This window comes from Saimiri boliviensis, chromosome 14 (genome assembly GCF_048565385.1).
Source record: "Saimiri boliviensis isolate mSaiBol1 chromosome 14, mSaiBol1.pri, whole genome shotgun sequence".
In the NCBI taxonomy this organism is placed as follows: Eukaryota; Metazoa; Chordata; class Mammalia; order Primates; family Cebidae; genus Saimiri; species Saimiri boliviensis.
This window is the reverse complement of record NC_133462.1, coordinates 84588624-84611525: the sequence shown is the minus strand read 5'-3', so window position 1 is coordinate 84611525 and position 22902 is coordinate 84588624. Positions and strand designations below refer to the sequence as shown.

General features: G+C 44.1%; 1 protein-coding gene and 1 pseudogene across 4 annotated transcripts in view; one reads left to right on the top strand and one right to left on the bottom strand.

Annotated features, from left to right (window-relative positions):
- The window catches only part of LGALS8 (galectin 8), a 28655-nt gene extending 26064 nt beyond the window's left edge, over positions 1–2591 (bottom strand). For 2 of the 4 annotated variants that reach the window (XM_003935353.4, XM_003935352.4), the window contains exons 1-2: positions 2505–2591; positions 474–620 (exon numbers count right to left, since the gene is read on the bottom strand). In XM_003935353.4, the coding sequence (XP_003935402.1) occupies positions 474–518 (45 nt within the window). In that variant the 5' untranslated portion in view covers positions 519–620; positions 2505–2591. Of the gene's footprint in view, positions 1–473; positions 621–2353; positions 2455–2504 lie in introns of those variants that run through there. The other 2 variants (XM_010345882.3, XM_010345883.3) reach the window with 2 other exon arrangements.
- LOC141581167 (uncharacterized) lies at positions 2064–5629 on the top strand (annotated as a pseudogene).
- Positions 5630–22902: the final 17273 nt, after the last annotated feature.

Here is a 22902-nt window from a genome sequence, read left to right as displayed (position 1 = left end):
GGCATGATGGCAGGCACCTGTAGTCCCAGCTACTCAGGAGGCTGAGGCAGGAGATTCGCTTGAATCTGGGAGGCGGAGGTTGCCGTGAGCTGAGATCACACCACTGCACTCCAGCCTGGGCGACAGAGCGATACTCCATCTCAGAAAAAGAAAAACAAAATTACATTTTATGATTATCTGAGCCTCCCACCATCACCAAAAGTTGGCATTCCCTCCATTGTACTCAGACCTCCCTGTTGACAACGTTGTTTCCTCGTGCCATATTGTCATTGTGACTTCTTCCTCTGCTAGAGGACAAGAGCCATACCTGTTTTACAGTCAGCACCCACCACCGTCCCTATTACATAGGAGGTACTTCACATATGTGCACTGGCTTTTATTCTTGTCCCATCTCCCACCAGATAATTACTATTCTATTGGATTTTCTCTCAATCTTCCCATAGGTAGAAAGTTATTTTATAGAAATCAGTTACCGGGTTATAGATGATATTCTGTAGGTTGTTTAAGGACAACATCATTCTTTCCAGCTTCTTGTTGACTGGAGTCTCTTCTGTGTATGACCTAAGATTTTAGACAAGTTTCATTTAAAGGTTACCTGGATTGAAACTGAGGCACTGGCCCTGTGTAAAGTAAAAATAGAGGAAAAGAAAAATAAGCATGCAGTATTTATCTCCATAACCGACTTTAAAATTTAAATTACACCTTGCTTTACTGATATTTACCAAATAATAGAATGTTATTACAGTGAAAGCTCTGCCTCCCATTCTTACCAGTGTGCTCGTATATTAAATTTTAGATTTTGAGTGTAGGAAATATTGATTTAAAAAACACATCAGTAGAAACTTTCTAACATGGAATTTATTATTAAAAATACTAACATAGGCCAGGCGCGGTGGCTCACACCTGTAATCCCAGCACTTTGGGAGGCCGAGACAGCTGGATCACCTGAGGTCAGGAGTTCGAGACCAACCTGACCAATATGGTGCAACCCCCTCTCTACTAAAAATACAAAAATTAGCCAGATGTGGTGGCGTGCACCTATAGTCCCAGCTACTCAGGAGGCTGAAACAGGACAATTGCTTGAACCCAGGAGGCAAAGGTTGCAGCGAGCCAAGATCATGCCACTGCACTCCAGTCTGGGCAGCAGAGTGAGACTCCATCTCAAAAATTAATTAGTTAATAAATAGCAAATACTAATCAAACAGTCCTGTACAATTACCAGAGGTATTCATTTAACTTTCCATTTCTGTAAAATGAGAATAATTACAGTATTCACATCATTGGTTTGTTCTGAGGATTGAGTTAATAAAACAGTGGAAGAGTAAGTTAGGTATTATTATTGTGAATAAAAGGAAGTGCTCTTCCTTCTCCAATTTAAACAAACCAAAGGGGGGGAAATCAAATCCTTTTAATATTATTAAGTTGCAGTTTTCTCTGTTGCTAAAAAAAAAAAAAAAAAAAATCACAGGGCAAGGGAGTGTTGGAAAGCACTAGCCACATTTTTTAAGATAAAAGTACCCATGGACACTCCATTTAACAGCTCCAGGAAAAACTTGATGACTTTAAGCAGAACTGAAAGGGAAATGAAACTAGAGCTTCCTGTATTTCACTTCCAGCAATTCTGTCATTATACTGCACACCAACAATAATATACTGATAGAATCTATTACTTTTTCTTTATTAAGGAAAAAAATTATATCCCTCTTAGCTTACCACCTAAATATAGGCCCAGTCTGTGTCATTAACACATTAGTCAAAACCTCAAACCTCTGGCTCTGTGACATTCAGAAAGCAAGAACGAGAGCAAAAAAGAATGGACGCCGAGTTGCCACACACATATAATAACCAGCGAGTGACCCAATTTAAGCCATAGGCTTGCATTAAATCACGCAAGCTCCGAAGTATCCCCTGGGACGGGACCCGCCAGCAGGAACACTTGGCGTCACCAGAAGCCATCACTTAAGTTTCACGAAGGGGCAAAGGAAGTCACATGACTAGCGCTTTGTAATGTTTACTACTGCAGTCAAATGACTCGGCATCCTAAAGAGCGTGTGAGAGGCAGGGAGAGCAATGGGGGTCACTCCACTGTCACTACAAATTCCGGGAAGGAAACTTCCCCAGATTCCTCCCCCTTGGAGGTGGCGCTCGGCCTCAGGCTAGGAGGGAGCAGGTGAGAAAGCAGCCCAGGTGGGGTGGGTTTGCAGCTAGGAGACACCCCAGGGCAAACAGCCTGCGCCCAGCCAGGGATGTCCAAGAAAGGCCGCAACTCCTGATCATCCCCCGTGTCCCGGGGCGCCTCGCCCGCAGAGGCGGCGTCCCCGCCACCCAGCCCGGGCTCCGCCGCGGTGAGAACCTGCGGGTCAGGGTGAAGTAGACCCTGTCCCCCCATCAAATGGTGATTTCGGAGCCGTGACATCCGAATGCCATCCTCCGCTGGAGCGACCCTCGGCACAGCCACGCCCCCAGCGACCGCCGCCACCCGAGGCCGGGGTCTCGCGACTCACCCAGGGACTGGTGGTGCAGGCGCGCCCCGGAGCAGGTCGTCTGTCCGCCGCTAGGTGCCGTCCGCGTTCCCGGCGCGGGCGTCCGTGGGCGGCTACGGGAAGCGACGGGAGTCAGTCCTCGTTCACGTCCCCGCCCGCGCGCCTCGCCGCTGTGGCTCCCCCAACCCGCCCCGCGCCCGGTCTTCTGTATCTGGGCGTCCTGGCGACTCTGCTGGATTTCGCTCGGGGCCCCGGCGCTGACCGCCACCCAGCTCGGCCTCCTGCACAGCCCCCGGCGCCTTGGACCGCGACTGGCTTGCTGTGGGACGAGCACAGAGCGATCAAGACCCACAGATGTGTCCCGGGTGGCTCTGGCTGCCTTGGCCCCGAGGGCGGAGTTGGCGGGGGAGGTGGTAGGAAAATGGGAAGGAAAGAAGAGAAGGGCTTTCTTTCCCGCAGCAGGTGGGCCGCCGTCCTCCCGGCGGTTCCAGCCTCCAGGTCTACGAGGGAGAGCGCTCGGGGCTGGGACCTTCCACGTGCGGGCCCCGCCGCCCCGGACCCTCCGCCGGCCTTCCCGGGGCGCCCAGGGCCGCGGGGTCGGCGCCAGGGTTTTCTCGGAGCTTCCGTCCTCGTCTGCCTCGGATCGGAGTCCAGACAGTGCGGAAGAGATAGCTCGACTTGGAGGCGCTGCTTTTTTTTTTTTTTTTTTTTTTTTGAGACGGAGTTTCGCTCTTGTTACCCAGGCTGGAGTGCAATGGCGCGATCTCGGCTCACCGCGACCTCCGCCTCCTGGGTTCAGGCAATTCTCCTGCCTCAGCCTCCTGAGTAGCTGGGATTACAGGCACGCGCCACCATGCCCAGCTAATTTTTTGTATTTTTAGTAGAGACGGGGGGTTTCACCATGTTGACCAGAATGGTCTCGATCTCTTGACCTCGTGATCCACCCGCCTCAGCCTCCCAAAGTGCTGGGATTACAGGCGTGAGCCACCGTGCCTGGCGAGGCGCTGCTTTTTGACAGTACACACCTCTGGGTGTGGGTGAAACGCTGGGGGAAGGGTTCAGTACGCTGGACTACGCCCGTCCCCAAGCGCCCCGTCCCGTTAGTGATAACACTCAGGATAACTGGCCACTCCGCGTCACTCGCCAGTTCCCTTGTGTGTGGGTGTTTTCTCCAAATTAGACCCTTACTTAGGGAACAATTTAAGCAGTATGGAGCTCAATTCCGTGCCTATTAGGTGCTCCGTAAATAGCCAACTTCTCAGGGGCCCGCGCTGACTGATAGTTTGACCTATTGGCTGCAAAACACCAGGCAGAAATACGAATAAGGTTAATCATGTCAGCCGCTTGGAATGGCTGGCTGCTTGCTGTTTGTTTTGGATTAGGGACCTCGAAGTTCTTACCTTCTCGAATTGGCTTTTATCCACATTTATTTGGAAAGATATATTTGAGTGTCACCAACATGGGCTTTCTCCTCCCTGGCTTTTGTTTTTATTATTTTTTATTTTAATTAAGGAATTCATTACAAGTCCCATAACTGGAAACTCATGTTGTGGTACTCTGTTGCTTTTCTCTCCTCTACCCATTTTCCAAGTTTGATGTACTTCCCAAGATCCAATCTGAATAGCTTAATTTACCCTGGACACACACTGCCTTGGATGTGTAGTTATCTTTTGATGTGTGTTATGTGTTTTGTCTATCCATCTCGACTGTAGTTTGAGAAAAGGAACTTGTCTTATGCATTGCCCAGTTCATAATGTAATGCTTTGCATAAAATAGATATCAATGTTAGGTTGAAATGTTATATTATTGATAGTCAGGAGCCATTGACTATCTTCACAATTCTGCTTGAGTCTTTTTTTTTTTTTTTTCCTTTGAGACAAGTCTCTCTCAAGTGATCCTCCAACCTCAGCCTCAGGAGTAGCTGGGACTATAGACACACACCACTATGCCCAGCTAATTTTTAGAATTTTTTTTTATAGAGACAGGGTTCACTATGTTACCCAGGCTGGTCTCAAACTCCTGGGCTCACAAGATCTTCCCACCTTGGCCTCCCACAATGCTGAGATTACAGGCGTGAGTCACCAAGCTGGGCCCTGAGTCTACCTAGCACTTCTTCTTTACAAAGGTAAAATAGGTTGACATAAGCACACAAATGCTGTGTTTCTTTGGTATGCTGTTTAGGTGCAAGTGGGGCTAAGTAAAAGGGCCAGAGAGCAGAGTTAACAAAGAAAATCTGGATTAAAATATCCGTAAATCCTAAGAACATATTCCTAGAAATATCTCCCTAACTTGGCACTGTTCAATGAGCCCAGTGTGTCATTTTAAATAAGCAGATATGCACTGAATGCATATCACGGCAAGGCACATCACTAAAGAATGCCAGCATGCAAAGGACCTGTAGGCCCCTGTAGATAGAGTCCCACATCTCTTACATTATTATTGCAATAACCTGATTGGTCTCCCTATTTTTGCCCTTGACGCTCTGCAATTTAGTCTCAACACAGCAGCCAGAGAAATGATGACAAAACATAATTCAGATCATGTTAATCCCTTACTAAAACCTACCTTTTCTGGTTTTTTTTGTTTTTGTTTTTGTTTTTTTTGAGACGGTCTCACTCTGTCACCCAGGCTAGAATGCAGTGGTGTGATCTTGGCTCACTGCAACCTCTGCCTCCTGGGTTCAAGCAGTTCTTGTGTCTCAGCCTCCTGAGTAGCTGGGACTACAGGCGCCCACCACCACGCCCAACTAAGTTTTGTATTTTGAGTAGAGACGGGGTTTCACCATGTTGCCCAGGCTGGTCTCAAACTCCTGACCTCAAGTGATCCACCTGCTTCAGCCTCCCAAAGCTGGGATTACAGGTGTGAGCCACTGGGGTTTGGCCACCCATCTACTAACGTTTGCTTGCTGTTTGAGTTGTTCCTGTAAGATCCAGTTCTTACAGGAGCACTTCATGATCTGCCCCAACCTCACACACTGTGACTTTATCTTCTACTATTTTCCTCCTCCCTTTTTCTGCAGCAGCCACACTGACTTTGCTGTTCTTCCTGCAGGCCTGCCGAACTCCCATCCTAAAACCTTTATTCAGTATTTCCTTTTCCCCTTTCGAGTCTATTCAAATGTCAGTTCTCAGTGGGGCCCTTCCTGACCACCAGTATTTAAATCATAAACACTCTCCTGAAACTCAGTCATACACACTATCAACTCGTCCTTGCTTTATTTCTAACATTTGTCATTCTAATAGACATAGAAGGTGCCTTTTTATTTTATTTTACTTCACCCACCATAAGACTATAAGCTCCATGATGGCAGGGAGTTCTGATTGTTCTGGTTTCAAGAGAGCTTGCACTCTAGCTGAGGACACATGTAGTAATGTGCTTTAGAGAAGGTTAATGTATGTACTTGGGAGCACCTGAGTGACAACCTTAGTTGGGTGACAAGGATATTCTCTCAAGGGAGGCAAAGTTTTAAGCTGCTGGTGAATGAAAGAAAGGAAACAGCCATATGAAGATGGTGAGGAAGAGCATTCCAGCCTGAGTGAGCAGCTACTGCGAAGTCCCTGAGGGTCTAGAGAATGTATTAAATGTGTTCGGGAAACAAAGGCCACCAATCGGCATGGCTGAAGCATGAGGGGAGAAAGATACGCAGTCGGGATTGGATGGGCCATGCAGGAGAATAGATAGAGGGAGAAAATCACCTAGGACAGCCCTCGGGAGATAACACCAATAAACGAGACTGAGAAGGGACAAGCAAGGGAATCTGATGAGAGTGTTGTCACAGACGCCAAAGAAAGAGGAACAGGCCGGGCGCAGTGGCTCACACCTGTAATCCCAGCGCTTTGGGAGGCAAAGGCAGGTGGATCACCTGAGGTCAGGAGTTCAAGACCAGCCTGACCAACATGGTGAAACCCCATCTCTACTAAAAATGCAAAAATTAGCTGGGCATGGTGGCATGTGCCTGTAATCCCAGCTACTCAGGAGGCTGAGGCAGGAGAATCGCTTGAACCCAGGAGATAGAAGTTGCAGTGAGCTGAGATCGTGTCATTACACTCCAGCCTGGGTGACAGCGAGACTCTGTCTCAAACAAACAAAAAAAAGGGAACAGCCAGTTGTGCCAAGTGTGCTGAGAGACCAAGGAAGACAGAAGTGACCAATGGGCTTAGGAACATGAAAGTCATTGCCGACTCTGATTCTGAAGTGGGTTGAAAAAGGTGAGGTGAAGAACTGATGGAAACTGTGACTGTAAATATTTCAAAACTTTTCGCTCTGAGGAGGAATAGAGAGGCAGCATTATAGCTGAGGAAGCTGTGGAGCAAAGGGGAGATTCAGGTTTTCCCGTGTTGTTTTTGTTTTTAAAAAGAGAAGATAGGGCCGGGCGCGGTGGCTCAAGCCGGTAATCCCAGCACTTTGGGAGGCCGAGGCGGGTGGATCACGAGGTCAAGAAATCGAGACCATCCTGGTCAACATGGTGAAACCCCGTATCTACTAAAAATACAGAAAATTAGCTGGGCATGGTGGCGTGGCCTGTAGTCCCAGCTACTCAGGAGACTGAGGCAGGAGAATTGCCTGAACACAGGAGGCGGAGGTTGTGGTGAGCCGAGATCGCGCCATTGCACTCCAGCCTGGGTAACGAGCGAAACTCCGTCTCAAAAAAAAAAAAAAAAAAGAGATAAGATACTACACTGGCGACTTTCAGACTTTTTTTTTTAAGTGGCCTATGATAAGAATTACATTTCCATTGAGGCTTACTACATATGTACTTAAAATTATTAAAACAAAAAATTTGGCTGGGCACAATGGCCAGCCTGTAATCCAGCACTTTGGGAGGCTGAGGCAGGTGGATTACTTGAGGTCAGGAGTTCAAGACCAGCCTGGCCAACATGGCAAAACCCTGTCTCTACTAAAAATACAAAAATTAGCTGGGCCCCGTGGCACGTGCCTATAATTTCAGCTACTCAGAAGGCTGAGGCACGGGAATCACTTAAACCCAGGAGGCAGAGGTTGCAGTGGACTGAGATTGTACCACTGGCCTCCAGCCTGGGCGACAGAGTCAAACTGTGTCTAAAAAAAAAAAAAAAAATTTTTTAAACAAAACAATACTCTTGCTATGTGTAAAGCAACATCCTTTTTGATTTTAAAAAATGCTGCTTATGACCCACTAAAATGTTTGCGAGACCCACTAATGGGCTGTGACCCGAAGTTTGAAGAACACTCAGTGGTGTGTTGGCGTTAGCTCATACTGGCTCGTGACAGCTGATTTTGCACATAATTTCCACAGTGATACCTTGAAGTTGTCCAGGGCAACTGCCACAACTTAGGACATTCTTCCCGAAAAGAACAAGATCTTAAACATCTACCAGCACACCACTGACTGCACTCATGTCAATGATCGGTGGAGAGGAGAAACTGATCATGCAGGAGAGGGGATGGTGTTCCCAATAAAAGTTGTGAAAAACAGTTTCAGGACAATAGGGTAGAGCAGGCGTCCCCAAACTACGGTCTGCGGGCCACATGCGGCCCCCTGAGGCCATTTATCCAGCCCCCTCCACCGCACTTCAGGAAGGGGCACCTCTTTCATTGGTGGTCAGTGAGAGGAGCACAGTATGTGGCGGCCCTCCAACGGTCTGAGGGACAGTGAACTGGCCCCCTGTGTAAAAAGTTTGGGAACGCCTGGGGTAGATATTGCAAATTATTTGCCACAACTGCTTGAGAGTTGTGCAGATAGAAGGATCACTTCTGGTAGGATCAATCTCTTCTTCTTCTACATTGTCCTCTTTTCTTACCTAAGAAGCCATGTTTATATGGTATAATGTAGCCATAAATTTAGAAACAGTGTGATATAAAAATTGTCCTTTTTTTCTTTTCTTTCTTTTTTTTTTTTTTTGAGACATAGTCTCATTCTATCACGCAGGCTGTTTGTCATAGTGCAATAATGGCTTGTTGCACCTGTGAACTCCTGGGCTCAAGTGATCCTCCCACCTCAACCTCCTAAGTATGTGGGACTACAGGTGTGCACCACCACGCCTGGCTAATTTTCTTTTTAAGAGATGGGGTTCCACTATGTTGCCCAAGCTGGTCTTGAACTCCTGGGCTCAAGCAATCTTCCCACCTCTGCCTCCTAAATTGCTGGGATTACAGGCATGAGCCACCATACCCAGGCAAAATTAAGTCTTATATGCAAAATGTTACATTATATATATATAGAGAGAGAGAAAGCCCACATTTTTTTAAAGAAACTAGTAAAATCATGATCTTAGACATGAATTGTAAGCTCTTTCTACTTAGCAGTGTTAACTGATTAAACAGAAATCGATACCATATTCTATCAATGTGAATCATATTGTTTCAAGCTAAGAAATACTCTGGCAGTGATTTTGCTTGTTATTTTGTTGCTGTATTATTTTTTAACATAATTTTAGAAATTTTGGACCCCTCTCCAACCATCCATTAAATAGCGGTGCTAGTGCTGGAAAAATATGCCCCCAAATCAACCATTTTGGAATACAAATTAGATATGATAAAACAGTATCAGGAACTTTATCAAGAACCTTGATATGCTATGAATTTAGAAACCAGAACTCTGTCACAGAACCTGTGACAATAATAAATTTAAAAAATTAAAGCAAAAATATGCCACAATGGATTATACATTCATAAGCCCTGAGAACACATGTCCTGCTATTCTCCGGAGAAAATTAGTCCAACTATGTAGGTTTTAAATTATGCAACATCTCAGGAATGCATTCTTTACAAAACCACGGCACTCATACTTATACATACACCTGCTTCCCCAGGAAATGTCATGGATGGCATCATCCACCTCTTCTGATTATCTTCCCCAGGCTAAAGGAATTCATTTCTCCTTTGAATCCTCTTCCTCTGACCTAATCGCCCCCCAAACCCAATACTAGTCCCATCCATGAGCACCAAACTGGTTTTTTTTTCACCCTCCAGACCCCCTATGCTTAGATTCACCAGGCTTACCTCTGAAGTTCTACAGGATCATGTCCCAAATCCAGTCTTTTCAGGTGGGAGAAACAAGCTTCTAGAACTATGATTTTGTCATAAAATAAAGGAATCTTAGTGATGAGAAGGATCTTAGGAGGAGTATAAATTAATTCACCTGGGCTGGGCACAGTGGTTCACGCCTGTAATCCCAGCACTTTGGCAGGCTGAGGCAGGTGGATCACCTGAGGTCGGGAGTTCAAGACAAGCCTGACCAACATGGTGAAACCCTGTCTCTACTAAAAATACAAAATTAGCTGGGCATGGCAGTACGTGCCTGTAATCCCAGCTACTTGGGAGGAGTCTGAGGTAGGAGAATCACATGAACCCAGGAGGCTAAGGTTGTGGTAAGCCGAGATCATGCCATTGCACTCCAGCCTGGGCAACAAGAGCAAAACTCCGTGTCAAAAAAAAAAAAAAAAAAAAAAAAAAAAATTCATCTCAATAGCTCAAAAGATGAGATAGCCTAGTTTTTCAAATACATTTTTTTAATGGCTTACAGATTATGGTGTTAGTACTAAAAAACACTGAATTATTTGATACGAGGAAAATGTATCTGAAATTATGTAAAATGTAAAGGCAAAATGATACGAGAAATGTATAAATAGTATATATGTATATGCTGTATGTATCCAGTGAGAGTCAGGCAGTAATTACATACACATATTTAGCAAAATGCAAAAGAATGATGTCTAACTGGTAGTGTTCATGTTATCCTTTTTCTTGCAAAATTACTGAGATTCATTAAAAGGCTTCTCTCAGTAAGCCAATCTCAATATTTAACCAAGAGTTCCTGTGTGTAGCTAATCTCTTCCAGCTTGTGTTTACACAACTCATTATAAAGCAACAAGTGAAACCTCAGGAATTTCTATGGCAGGTTGGAGCAAGCAAAAAAATTGAAGTGATTTTTAAATAATAATAAAAAAAGCTATTGACTCCAACCGAGTACTTTTCCAAAAATATTTTATCTGGAGCTAATTTAAAACATACACAGAAGTAGAGAGATGGTGTGATAAATGCCCATGCTTTCCTTTCCCAGCTCCCCCACATGACCAATCTTGTTTCCTCTACGCCTCACCTACTTCCTCCCCACCACTGGTTCATTTTGAAGCAAATCTCAGACTTCATTCAATCTGTAAAAGCTTCAAAACTAACTGTTAGATTTAAAGGTTTAATAAGATCCAGCCAGGTTTAAATTATTTGGCTTGAAGACTTTACAGGTGATATGTAGTTCCAATTATAACTCATCAGGAGACACAAAATGTCTGGTTGCTTTTCTTTTTATGACATCAATACCAGTGAGTGGTTTCAGATGTTGTTAGCCTGATCCATCTGTTATGAAGTTCCCATCAGTTTTTGATCAGATGATTTTAGTATCTAGCTATTGATGGTCATTGCCTAGATCCATCATTTCATCAGGAATTGAAAAAAGGTGGTATTTCAGTTCCATCCTTCCTCCTGCATTTATTAGTAAGAATTCTTTTTCTTTTTCTTTTATTCTTTTTTTCTTTTTTCTTTTTTTTTTTTTTTTTTTTTTTTTTTTTTTTTTTTGAGACGGGGTCTCACTCTGTCACTAGGCTGGAGTGCAGTGGTGCGATATTGGCTCACTGCCCCCTCTGCCTCCCAGGCTCAAGTAATCCTCCCATCTCAGCCTCCTGAGTAGCTGGGACTACAGGTGCATACCATCATGACCAGCTAATTTTTGTATTTTTGTTAGAGATGGAGTTTTTGCCGTGTTGCCCATACTGGTCCTGAACTCCAGAGCTCAAGCCACAGCCTCCCAGAGTGCTGGGATTACATGCCTGAGCCACTGTGCCTGACCTAAGAATTCTTTTATTAGGAAATACTGCTTGACAAATAGTGCTTCAGTGAATACGTTTGCGCATATGTCTTTTTGTATATTTGCCACAGTGTATCTTTAGATAGATTCTTAGCAGTTTCATTTATTTGTGTCAAAGGTTAAATGCCATGTAATTTTGCTCGATATGAGTCCAAGCACTTCTTGAGAATCCATTTAAATCCTGTCTCGTCTCTACCGTAGGGGAAGGTCCAGGCTGTTCTGATGGGAAAGGGGTATTGGGTGTGAGGCCAAGAGGCTATAGTGGGAAATCTCACCTGAAATGACAGGAGAATCCAAATTAAGGGAGCGTGTAGGATCAGAAACACATGAAAAGCCCAAGTCCAGAAACCAGGAAGGAAATCTAGGGAATTTCAAATAGGGTGAAGAGCAGATATGGAAGCTTCCCTCCAGGAACAGAAATGTGGGAATGATGAATACAGAAACAGGTTTGGAACAATCTGGGGAGGGTCCGAGGTCTGTTCCTGAGTGGCTGGGACTGCAGGTGTGCACCACCACATCCAGTTAGTTTTTTTTATTTTTTGTAGGGATGATGGTCTCACTATATTGCCCAGGTTGGTCTTGAACTCCTGGGATCAAGCAATTTTCCACCTCGGCTTCCCAAAGTGCTGGGATGACAGGTGTGAGCCACTGTATCTGGCCCATCCTTTTTTAATATCATGCATTGCCCTGAGGTATATAAGAAGCCCGTCTTCCCAAGTAAATGAAATTCGAGCTGATGCCTGCAGAGCCTCCTTTAATAAAGGCTCTGAAATACCCACCCTCATTAAAATGATAATTTCCAATAAAATTTTGTTTAACAATGATTTACAAAAGATTAAATTTATTTATTTTGATTGTATGTGGATCACGGTAACAATAAAAAGACTTGTAAAAATAACTAAATTGAAGGAATCTTTGAACATTTAGAGCCTTAAAACCACAGAAATTGAAGGCCACAGGAATATTAATTTATGTTAATATTTTTGTTGCAGAGACATAATGGAGGATCAACGAAAGGCTTTTAAGCATTAAAAAGATATACTAGGCTGGGAGTGGTGGCTCACACTTGCAATCCCAGCACTTTGGGAGGCCAAAGCAGGTGGATCACAAAGTCAAGAGTTCGAGACCAGCCTGACCAACATGGAGAAACCCCATCTCTACTAAACATACAAAAATTAGCTGGGCATGATGGCGCACACCTGTAATCCCAGCTACTCAGGAGGCTGAAGCAAGAGAATTGCTTGAACCTGGGAGGCAGACTTTAGCCTTTGTTTCACTGGAGCTTAACCAATTTGACGGATGTTAAAGAACAGAAGACTGATAGTGAAAGGCTGACAGGGCATTGTCTTCCGAGTTGAGCAAGTGCTTCCTGGTAACAGAGATGAACTTTTTTTCTTTTCTTTTCTTTTTTTTTTTTTTTTTTTTTTGAGACGGAGTCTTGCTCTGTGGCCATGCTGGAGGGCAGTGGCGCGATCTCGACTCACTACAACCTCCTCCTCCCAGGTTCAAGCAATTTTCCTGCTTTGTTGCCCAGGCTGCAACAACTGTTTGCTTAGGGATCAAAATGCAAAGGACCATACCATTTAGCCTCATCTTCCTACTATAGATAAAGTTTAAAAGTACCATAGCATAGCTAAATTATAGAGAAAAACATGGATATAACTACAAAAGTGGAAAGAGATTTGGGATAATTCTTGCCCGTTTTGTTACACCAAATGCATCTTTGTGCAAATTAGAAAAAGGTGGTCTTCATCCCTTCATTCTCGTGCACCTATAAAACCAATACAATCTGTATACTTTTTCTTGTTAATCTGTCTGGTGTCAATTTGATTTCTAGGTCCAGCCAAAGAGGACCTAGATCTCCGGCTCCTCTCCAAGGCACTGGCCATGGATAATCAGGAAGCTGGGCTGTTTCTGGGAACAGAACCATCTGCTTGTGTAGGATCTGCAGTGAGGTTCTAATCCCCTATTGGACCTTTCAGCACTTCAGGCGGTTAGTGTATTAGTTTAACCCTAGCAGTGATCAGGCAATTCTTGAGATCATGTATACAAAACAGTAACAGGGCTGGGCGTAGTGGCTCACGCCTGTAATCCCAACATTTTGGGAGGCCAAGGTGGGTGGATCACAAGGTCAAGAGATCGACACCATCCTGGCCAACATGGTGAAACCCCATCTCTACTAAAAATACAAAAAAATTAGCCAGGCGTGGTGGCACGTGCCTGTGGTCCCAGCTACTCGGGAGACTGAGGCTGAAGAATCGCTTGAACCCAGGAGGCGGAGGTTGCAGTGAGCCGAGATTGTGCCACTGCACTCCAGCCTGGTGACAGAGCAAGACTCTGTCTCAAAAAAAAAAAAAAAAAAAAAAAAGTAACTATGAAGCAAGTCAGCCCCATTCCCTGTGAGAGTTCTTCATGGAAAAATTCCGAAGATTTGAGAAATTAAGCTGTGCATGGCCTTCTTTCAGTCACTTAAAGCTGGATTCATTTAGAAACTAAATATTTTGAAAGAGGTGAAGGCCATGAACACCATAACCTAATATAATCCAAAATCAAATGTCCAAATGTCTTCCTCCTGTCAACTTCTGCCATCCCTCGGTGACAAACTATAGGTAGGAGAGACATAAAACATACTTTTGTTCCAATAAAGATAAAGACAAAGAAGGTTGGGCACAGTGGCCTATAATGCCAGCACTTTGGGAGGCCGAGGCAGGTGGATCATGAGGTCAGGAGTTCAAGACCAGTCTGACCAACATGGTGAAACCCCGTCTCTACTAAAAATACAAAAAAAAAGAAAGAAAGAAAGAAAGAAAGAAAGAAAGAAATTAGCTGGGCATGTTGGCGTGCATCTGTAATCCCTCCTACTCAGGACACTGAGGCAGGTGAATTGCTTGAACCCGGGAGGTGGAGGTTGCAGTGAGCTGAGATTGCACCACTGCACTCTAGCCTGGGCAATAGAGCGAGACTCTGTCTCAAACAAAACAAAACAAAAAACAAATGACAAAGAAGGGCATTACATAATGATAAAGGGAACAATTCAACAAGAAGAGCTAACTCTCCTAAATATATATGCACCCAATACAGGAGCACCCAGATTCATAAACAAGTTTTAGAGACCTACAAAGAGACTTAGGCTCCCACACAATAATAGCAGGAGACTTGAACACCCCACTGTCAATATTAGATCAACGAGACAGAAAATTAACAAGGATATTCAGGACTTCAGTTAAGCTCTGAATCAACTGGACCTAATAGATATATACAGAACTGTCCACCCCAAAGCAACAGAATATACATTCTTCTCAGTGTCACATGGCACTTACTCTAAAATTGACCACATAATTGGAAATGAAACACTCCTGCAAAAGAACTGAAATCAAAACAGTCTCTCAGACCACAGTGCAATCAATTTAGAACTCAGGATTAAGAAACTCACTCAAAACCACACAACTACATGGAAACTGAACAACCTGTTTCTGAATGACTCCTGGGTAAATAATGAAGTTAAGGTAGAAATCAAGAAGTTCTTTGAAGTCAATGAGAACAAAGGTCAACGATCAGGAAGCAGGGTCCTTCTGTGTTTTAGTGCCGTGAGCACTTGACTTCACTGTTTGGACATTTTCCTTGGTTATCTGTCTGTGTACCACAGAGATCAAAAGAACGTGAACTCCTCCAGCCACCTGCCCAGACCCTATCCCATAAAACTCACACTCTTCTTTCTAGGATGGCCCCTGCTCCACCACCCTGTGGTGAAGCAAAATGTTGCTTTAAAAGACAGACGCTCCAAACCAGCTAATACTTCAAATCTGTATGCCATCCCATCTTCATTTGGGAATGTTTAGCTTTAAAGTTAAGATATAAGCCCAAGCAACATATTGAGACCCCTGTCTCCACACACACACACACAAAAATTACCCAGGGATGGTACCCTGCCCTTGTAGTCCCAGCTACTTGGGAGGCTGAGGCAGGAGGATCACTTGAGCCTCAGAGTTCAAGGCTGCAGTGAGCTAGGATTGCACCACTGCACTTCAGCATGGGTGACAGAGCAAGACCCTGTCTCTAAACACAACAACAAAAACAAAATCTACACACCTTTGTTTCAGATCTTAGCCCTTTGGTGCTATCAGGCAAAAATTAAAAATTTTCATTTTATAAGATTCCTAATGTCTGTCTCTGCTAGAATACAAGCTGCGTGGCTCATAAAATTAGTTCAGAAATCTGTCATCTTTCGGTAAAATAGTTTTGTCCCGAGCTAATCCAGTGTGTGTTCTACACGGTTATCACTTCTTTTGGGCTGACCTACATTGGCACAATGACAAAATGCATGTGTATGCATAGGAAAATAATTAACTCATCCCAAAATACAGCACTGTGATAAGTAGGCTTCACGACGAGGGAGATACTCACTTAAGTCTCTAGCACAGCAGACCACACTCTAGCTAATCTGTGAGGGAGGATGTCACGTCCAAATGTTTAACATCATGTCTGGTTGTTCAATCTAGTTTAGAATTCTTGGCTTTTGCAGCAGAGCACTCTGCCAAGAAATATAACAAGCCTAGCAAAATGCCTGGCCCCACCTACCCATTAGCGTGGGCAGGAGGGTCCATGACTCCCCGAAGAGGCCCTAGATTCCTCTTCCACCCTCATTCCTCTCTGCCAGCCTTGAAATGTAATGTTTTATTTCATCAAAGCCAAGTTCAGCGCCGGACCTGGGGATCTGCCCAATTCACATCTTGATTTCTGTCTGGCTCGTGCTTGCTCCTGTCTTTAACTGAGGAAGGTGAGCCTTTGGCCTCTCTGCTCATTCATGTACTGCTTGCTTAGGGAATTTGGTCAGGAGCCACCCATGCAAAGACACTTAATTGCAATTGTACCTTTGTGTGTGTGTGTGTGTGACCCAGGCTGGAATGCATCAATCATGTCTCACTGCAGCCTCAACCTCCTGGGCTCAGATGATCCTTCCACCTCAGCCTCCCAAGTAGCTGGGAATACAGGCATGCACCAACCTGCCTGGCTAACGATTTTTTTTTTTTTTTTTTTTGAGAGATGGGGCATTCTTACGTTACCCATGCTGGTCTCAAACTCCTGGGCTCAAGCAATCCCTCTGCCTCGGCAAAGTGCTGGGATTTCAGGCACATGCCACCTCACCAGGTTTTGCAATTGTACATTTAATTGGATATACAATTCCTGTTCTGCCTATGAAACCTGAGCGAGCCTTTAGACATTTCTAATATTGTGGATAAATTACTTGTTTCATTCAAGTAGAAAATCCAAGGGCTGCTTTCCATTGCCATGGAGTTTTTGTAGTTGTTTGCTGTTTTTAATAAAACCATTTTTACTATACATTTTTTAATACAAAGCCAATGGGTATTTTCACTATAGAAATAATGCATAAACAAAAGAAACATTATTGGGTATCAACAGTCCCTCTCACCCAGGGCAACCACAAAGAATGAACAAGTCATTAAAAATATTGTACATTTGGTCCAGCATGGTGGCTCACGCTTGTAATCCCAGCACTTTGGGAGGCTGAGGCAGGCAGATCACGAGGTCAGGGTTTGAGACAAGCCTGACCAACATGGTGAAACCCAGTCTCTACTAAAAACACAAAAATTAGACGGGCACGGTGGCACATGCCTGTAATCCCAGCCCTTTAGGAGGCTCAGGCAGGTGAACTGTTTGAATCCAGGAGGCGGAGGTTGCAGTGAGCCAAGATCACTCCACTGCTTCACAGCCTGGGTGACAGAGCAAGACTTTGTCCTGAAAAAATAAAATAAAAAATATTGTACTTTTTCTGCAATATCATTTTCTTTTCTTTGAGACAGGGTCTTGTTCTGTCGCCCCAGATGGAGTGCAGTGGTGCGATCTCGGCTCACCTCAGCCTTGACCTCCTGGGTTCCTCGGGGCCTGAGGGCATGGAGCTCCCTCTCTAACATTATTTGCTGAACAAGTGAAGCTTTGGGAAACTTTCCAGTGAATCTGCCCACTTTGAAACCTTTCTAAATACATATGTAAGTGTTAACTAGGAACAAACCATCATCTCTACGGTTACCTTGCTTGTTAAGAGCTAAGCTAGCTTTGCCAAGAACAGGTAAAACAATGTCCGTTATGTATTTTTCTGTTGCAAGGTGTGTCAAAAAGTTCTTTTTGTTTTCATGAAAGGAGGTACAAATAGATCCATCAAGGACCGGAACAGAATTTTGCTTCTAGCTACTGAGCATGTGTTTGACTTGGACTGAATTTGTTTTAAACTGTTTTTAAATTGAACTTTAAGTGGAGTTTTGAAATTGTCATTAGGCTACAGTGACAATGAGGCCTCATCACTGTGGCCTGAGTAAAGCCATGGAGTATATTTTCAGGATAAACAAATATTATACTCCTGGAAAGATGAAAACATAAGTCTCCTTCACAGTTATTTTATTTGGCTGGGGTGAGCAAGTTGAAGAGTTAAGGAAGCTTTTAAAATTTGGATTTAGTGGGTTTTTTTGTTTTTGTTTTTGTTTTTGTTTTTGTTTTTGTTTTTTAGGGACAGGGCCTTGCTCTGTCACCCAGGCTGGAGTATAGTGGCACAATCATGTTTCACTGCAGCCTCTAACTCCTGAGTTCAAGACATCCTCATGCCTCAGCCATCCAAGTAGCAGAGAATACAGGTATATGCCACTGTGCCTGGGTAATGTAAAAAATTTTTTTTGTAGAGATAAGTCCTTGCTATGTTGCCAAGGCTGGTCTTGAACTCCTGGCCTCAAGCTGCTATCCTATGTCAACCTCCCAAAAGGCTGGGATTGCAGGCGTAGCCATCATGTCCCGACTAAGTCTGTTTTACTTACAGTTTTTTTTAAAAAAATCATTTTCTCATTTTCTGACCTGTAAATAAATACCTTAAATGGAAATGATTTTTTTAATAGAGTTTTTAAAAATTATCAAATTAGGAACATTCATAATACAACAATTACACGTATGACAATTAATTCACAAAGTATAAGTTAAGTGGAAGTTAAATGGAGTCATAAATTGAATTCACTTTGATTTTGGATCACTCTTAGCAGATGTATGAAAGATGACCCGTGATGGGGACTACAGTGCCACGGGACACTAGGTCTGGAGACCAGTTACGAGTCTGAAGACCAGTTACAATTATGGCCGTAGTGCAGGTGAGACAAGGTGGGGCCGCGGACTGGTTGGGGTGGAAGGGGCTGAGAAGGGGTCCACAGGTGGGTGGCCAGTGCGATGTGGTCAGGGAGAGGAGGGCAGTGCGAACATTAATTCCCAGTTTCTTACCAGAGTCAATGGGCACTCTTCACTGAGATAGTAATTTAAGGGGAGAGCAGGTACTGGGGAGGAGACGAGGCCTGTCATTTGAGATTTACTACGGTTGAAGCATCTGGGACCTCGGCAGAGCAGCATAAGAGGCAATTGGGGGTAGGACATAAAATTGCTTTTGGCTGGGTGCAGTGTGGCTCACACCTGTAATTCCAGCACTTTGGGAGGCCGAGGTGGGTGGATCACTTGAGGCTAGGAGCTCAAGACCAGACAGGACAATATAGCAGGACCCCATCTCTACAAAATCTACAAATATTAGCTAGGCATGGTGGTGTGCACCTGTAGTCCCAGCTACTCGAGAGGCCGAGGTGGGAGGATATCTTGAACCCAGGAGGTCAAGGTTGCAGTGAGCTATAGTCACACCACTGCACTCCAGCCTGGGTGACAGAGAGACCAGAAAAAAAGGGAAACAAGAAGAGAAAGCCAGAGAAGTAGGAAAGAACCGTGAGGGACTACAGTCTCAGGAGCCAAGAGAGATGAGTTTGTTTTGTTTTATGTTTTTTTGAGGTGGGATCTCACTCTGTTGCCTAGGCTGGAGTACAGTGGCATGATCATGGCTCACTGTAGCCTCAACCTTCCAGGCTCAAGAGATCCTCCCACATCAGCCTCCAGAGTAACTGGTACTACAGGCATGTGCCACGATGCTCAGCTAATTTTTAAAAGTAGAGACGGGGTTTGATTATGCTGCCAAGGTTTGAGCACTGCTGCTTCTCTTCTACCTTCCTTTCCATTGTGGGAGAAGCTTTGTCTTTTTTTAAGCCTTTCTCCCACCCCCCCCCCGCCCCACCCAATTAGGCTATAATTCATGTAACATGAAATTCACTATTTTAACCATTTTCAGTGGTACAATCCAGTGGCTTTTAGTTCATTCGCCATGTTGTGCAACCAGCACCAGTATCTAATTCCACAACATGTTACTTGATCTCTTAAGCCCGGAAGATAGATGGAAGAAGGTGGACCTCATCAAAAGAAACCAAAGCCACCAGGTTACTGGAGACATTCACGGTTTCAGCCCAGCCAGAAAGGATGTGTATAAACGTTTTCCTCCTGCAGGGGGCAGTACCACATAAAATTACTACCAAGGAAAAACAAGGGTGCAGCATCTTTTGTCAGCTACCACGTATTTTCTGTGCTGTTGAGTAATTACTATTTAGTGCCTTAAAAATAGGTGACTCGTTTGTACAGTTGATCTTTTGAGTACTGATGGGAAATCTTAGCACCACGTAAGCCCTAACAATGTGAAACTTTGCCATTTTCAAAGTCACGTGCCTGGAGTCTCCCTCCTGTGTGAGTCCCCCTGTGTGTGGCTATGTGAGCGAGTGATATGTGGCTTTCCTTTTTCTGTGTGTAATAATTTGCTATTGCAACCAAAGAAATGCATATTGCATAGAGCCTCATCAACTACCATTACAGATGGGAGTTTTGTTTAAGAAAATATACCCTGGATTTTTCTCTTTTTTAAATAGAGAAGGAGTTCTCACTGTGTTGCCCAGGCTGGTCTTGAACTCTTGACCTCAAGTGACCCTCCCGCCACAGTCTCCCAAAGTGCTGGGATTACAGGCATGAGTCACTACACCCAGCCCTGTAATTTAGCTAAAGATATGTCATTCTAGGCTTGGAATGGTGGCTCCCGCCTGTAATCCCAGTACTTTGGAAGGCTGAGGTAGGAGGATCACTTGAGGCCAGAGTTTGAGATCAGCTTGGACAGCATAGTTAATCCCCGTCTCCACAAAAGAAACAACAAAAACTTAGTGGGACATCCTTGTATAGGATTCCCAGGAGTTCCCATTACTTGGGAGGTTGAGGCAGGAGGATTGCTTGAGCCCAGGAGGATGCGGCTGCAGTGAGCTGTAATTTCACCACTGTACTTCAGGCTGGGCAACAGAGCAAGACTCCGTCTCCAAAAAATAATTTTAAAAAATAAAAAATAGAGTTCTAACAGCAAAAGGACCTCATCATTAGCAGTTAAGTTTATAGTATGCCCAAGTTAACATGGATCCCTACAGACAGAAGTAAAAGTAAACTTAAATTTTAACAATTATTTGATCCATTGGTTATAATCCTACCTTTCCACTCTCACCTTTGTAAAGTATCAGCATGCGTATGCTACTATAGTACTCATTTGCTGTAAATTAAGTTTAAATAAAATGATTTTGCATTGTTATGCAATTGATTGATACTTATATTTCAGTTGGGAATTACTGTTTGATATTTCTGTATGCAACATAGATAGAAGTCATACTATATTTAGTCAAAGTCTGGACTCTAAAGGAACTTTAAAAATCCTTGATGAAATTTTTCTCTGTTAATGGCATGCTCCTATTCATCAAAAATTTTCATAATGTAAATGCCAGTCATTACAGATGTCCACATGTGCAAGAAACAGTCCAGTCTTGTTTTGAGATGGAGCCCCGCTCTGTCTTGCCCAGGCTGGAGTGCAGTGGCACCATCTTGGCTCACTGCAGCCTCCACCTCCCAGGTTCAAGTGATTCTCCTCTCTCTGCCTCCCCAGTAGCTGGGACTACAGGTGCGCACCACCACACCTAGCTAATTTTGTATTTTTAGTAGAGAAGGGGTTTCACCATGCTGGCCAAGCTGGTCTTGAACTCCTGACCTTACCAGGCATGGTGGCTCATGCCTGTAATCCCAGCACTTTGGGAGGCTGAGGCAGGCAGATCACCTGAGGTCAGGATTTTGAGACCAGCCTGACCAACATGGAGAAACTCCATCTCTATTAAAAATACAAAAATTAGCCAGGCTTGGTGGTGCATGCCTATAATCCTAGCTACTCAGGAGGCTGAGGCAGAAGAATCACTTGAACCGGGGAGGTGGAGGTTGTGGTGAGCTGAGATTGCACCATTGCACTCCAGCCTGAGCAACAGGAGTGAAACTCTGTCTCAAAAAAAAAAAAAAAAAAAAAAAACTCCTGACCTCAGATGATCCACCTGCCTTGGCCTCCCAAAGCACTGGGATAACAGGTATGAGCTACCGCACCCAGCCACTCCTATTAAAAAAAAAAAAATAAAAATTTCTTCCATCCTAGAACTTCCCCATGGAATTATAATAGGAATTAAAACAAAACTCGGAGAGAGAGCCAAGATGGCTGATCAGTAGCAGCTCGGGATTGTAGCTCCCAGTGAAAACGCAAAGAACGAGAGGACGCCACACCTTCACATGAATTCTTGTTGCTCACGCACCAGGAGATTCCCAGCGGAGGAGCCCCACGGGTCGCCAGCGTGACTCTTGTGACCGGCGAGGCGGTTGTGCTGGCGCCTCGGAGCGTGGGTTTTTGGTGCAGAGTCAGAAAAGCACCATCAATCTTAACGCTGCTGATTTAGTCGGCGCAGTGGGTTGCTCAGATTTCGGCGCTGAGAATCAGTAAGCTGGACGTCCACTCAGAAACCCAATTACAAAGATGGTAATTATAAAGACCACAGATGGATAAATTTACAACGAAGGGAAGAAAACAGTCAAAAAAGACTGAGAATACCCAAGATCAAAACGCCTCTTCCTCAGCAGGGGATCCCAGTTCCTCATCAGCAACGAAACAAGGCTTGATGGAGAACGAGTGTGTTCCAATTACAGAAGCAGGCTTCAAAACGTGGATAATAAGAAACTTCTGTGAATTAAAAGAACTTGTTCTAACACAATCTAAAGAAACTAAGAACTTTGAAAAAAGGTTTGACGAAATGTCAACAAGAATACAAAATTCAGAGAGGAAAATAAGTGAATTGATGGAGCTGAAAAACACAATACGAGAACTTCGTGAAGTATGCACAAGTTTTAACAGCCGAATTGATCAAGCAGAAGAAAGGATATCAGAGGTCGAAGACCAACTCAATGAAATAAAACAAGAAGACAAGATTAGAGAAAAAAGGATAAAAAGGAATGAGCAAAGTCTCCAAGAAATATGGGACTATGTGAAAAGACCTAATCTACGCTTGATAGGTGTACCTGAATGTGACGAAGAGAATGAATCCAAGCTGGAAAATATGCTTCAGGATATTATTCAGGAAAATTTTCCCAACTTACTAAGGCAGGACAATATTCAACTCCAGGTAATACAGAGAACACCACAAAGATATTCCTCAAGAAGAGCAACTCCAAGGCACATAATCGTCAGATTCACCAGGGTTGAAATGAAGGAGAAAATACTAAGGGCAGCCAGAGAGAAAGGTCAGGTTACGCACAAAGGGAAGCCTATCAGACTTACAGCAGATCTCTCAGCAGAAACCCTACAAGCCAGAAGAGAGTGGGGAC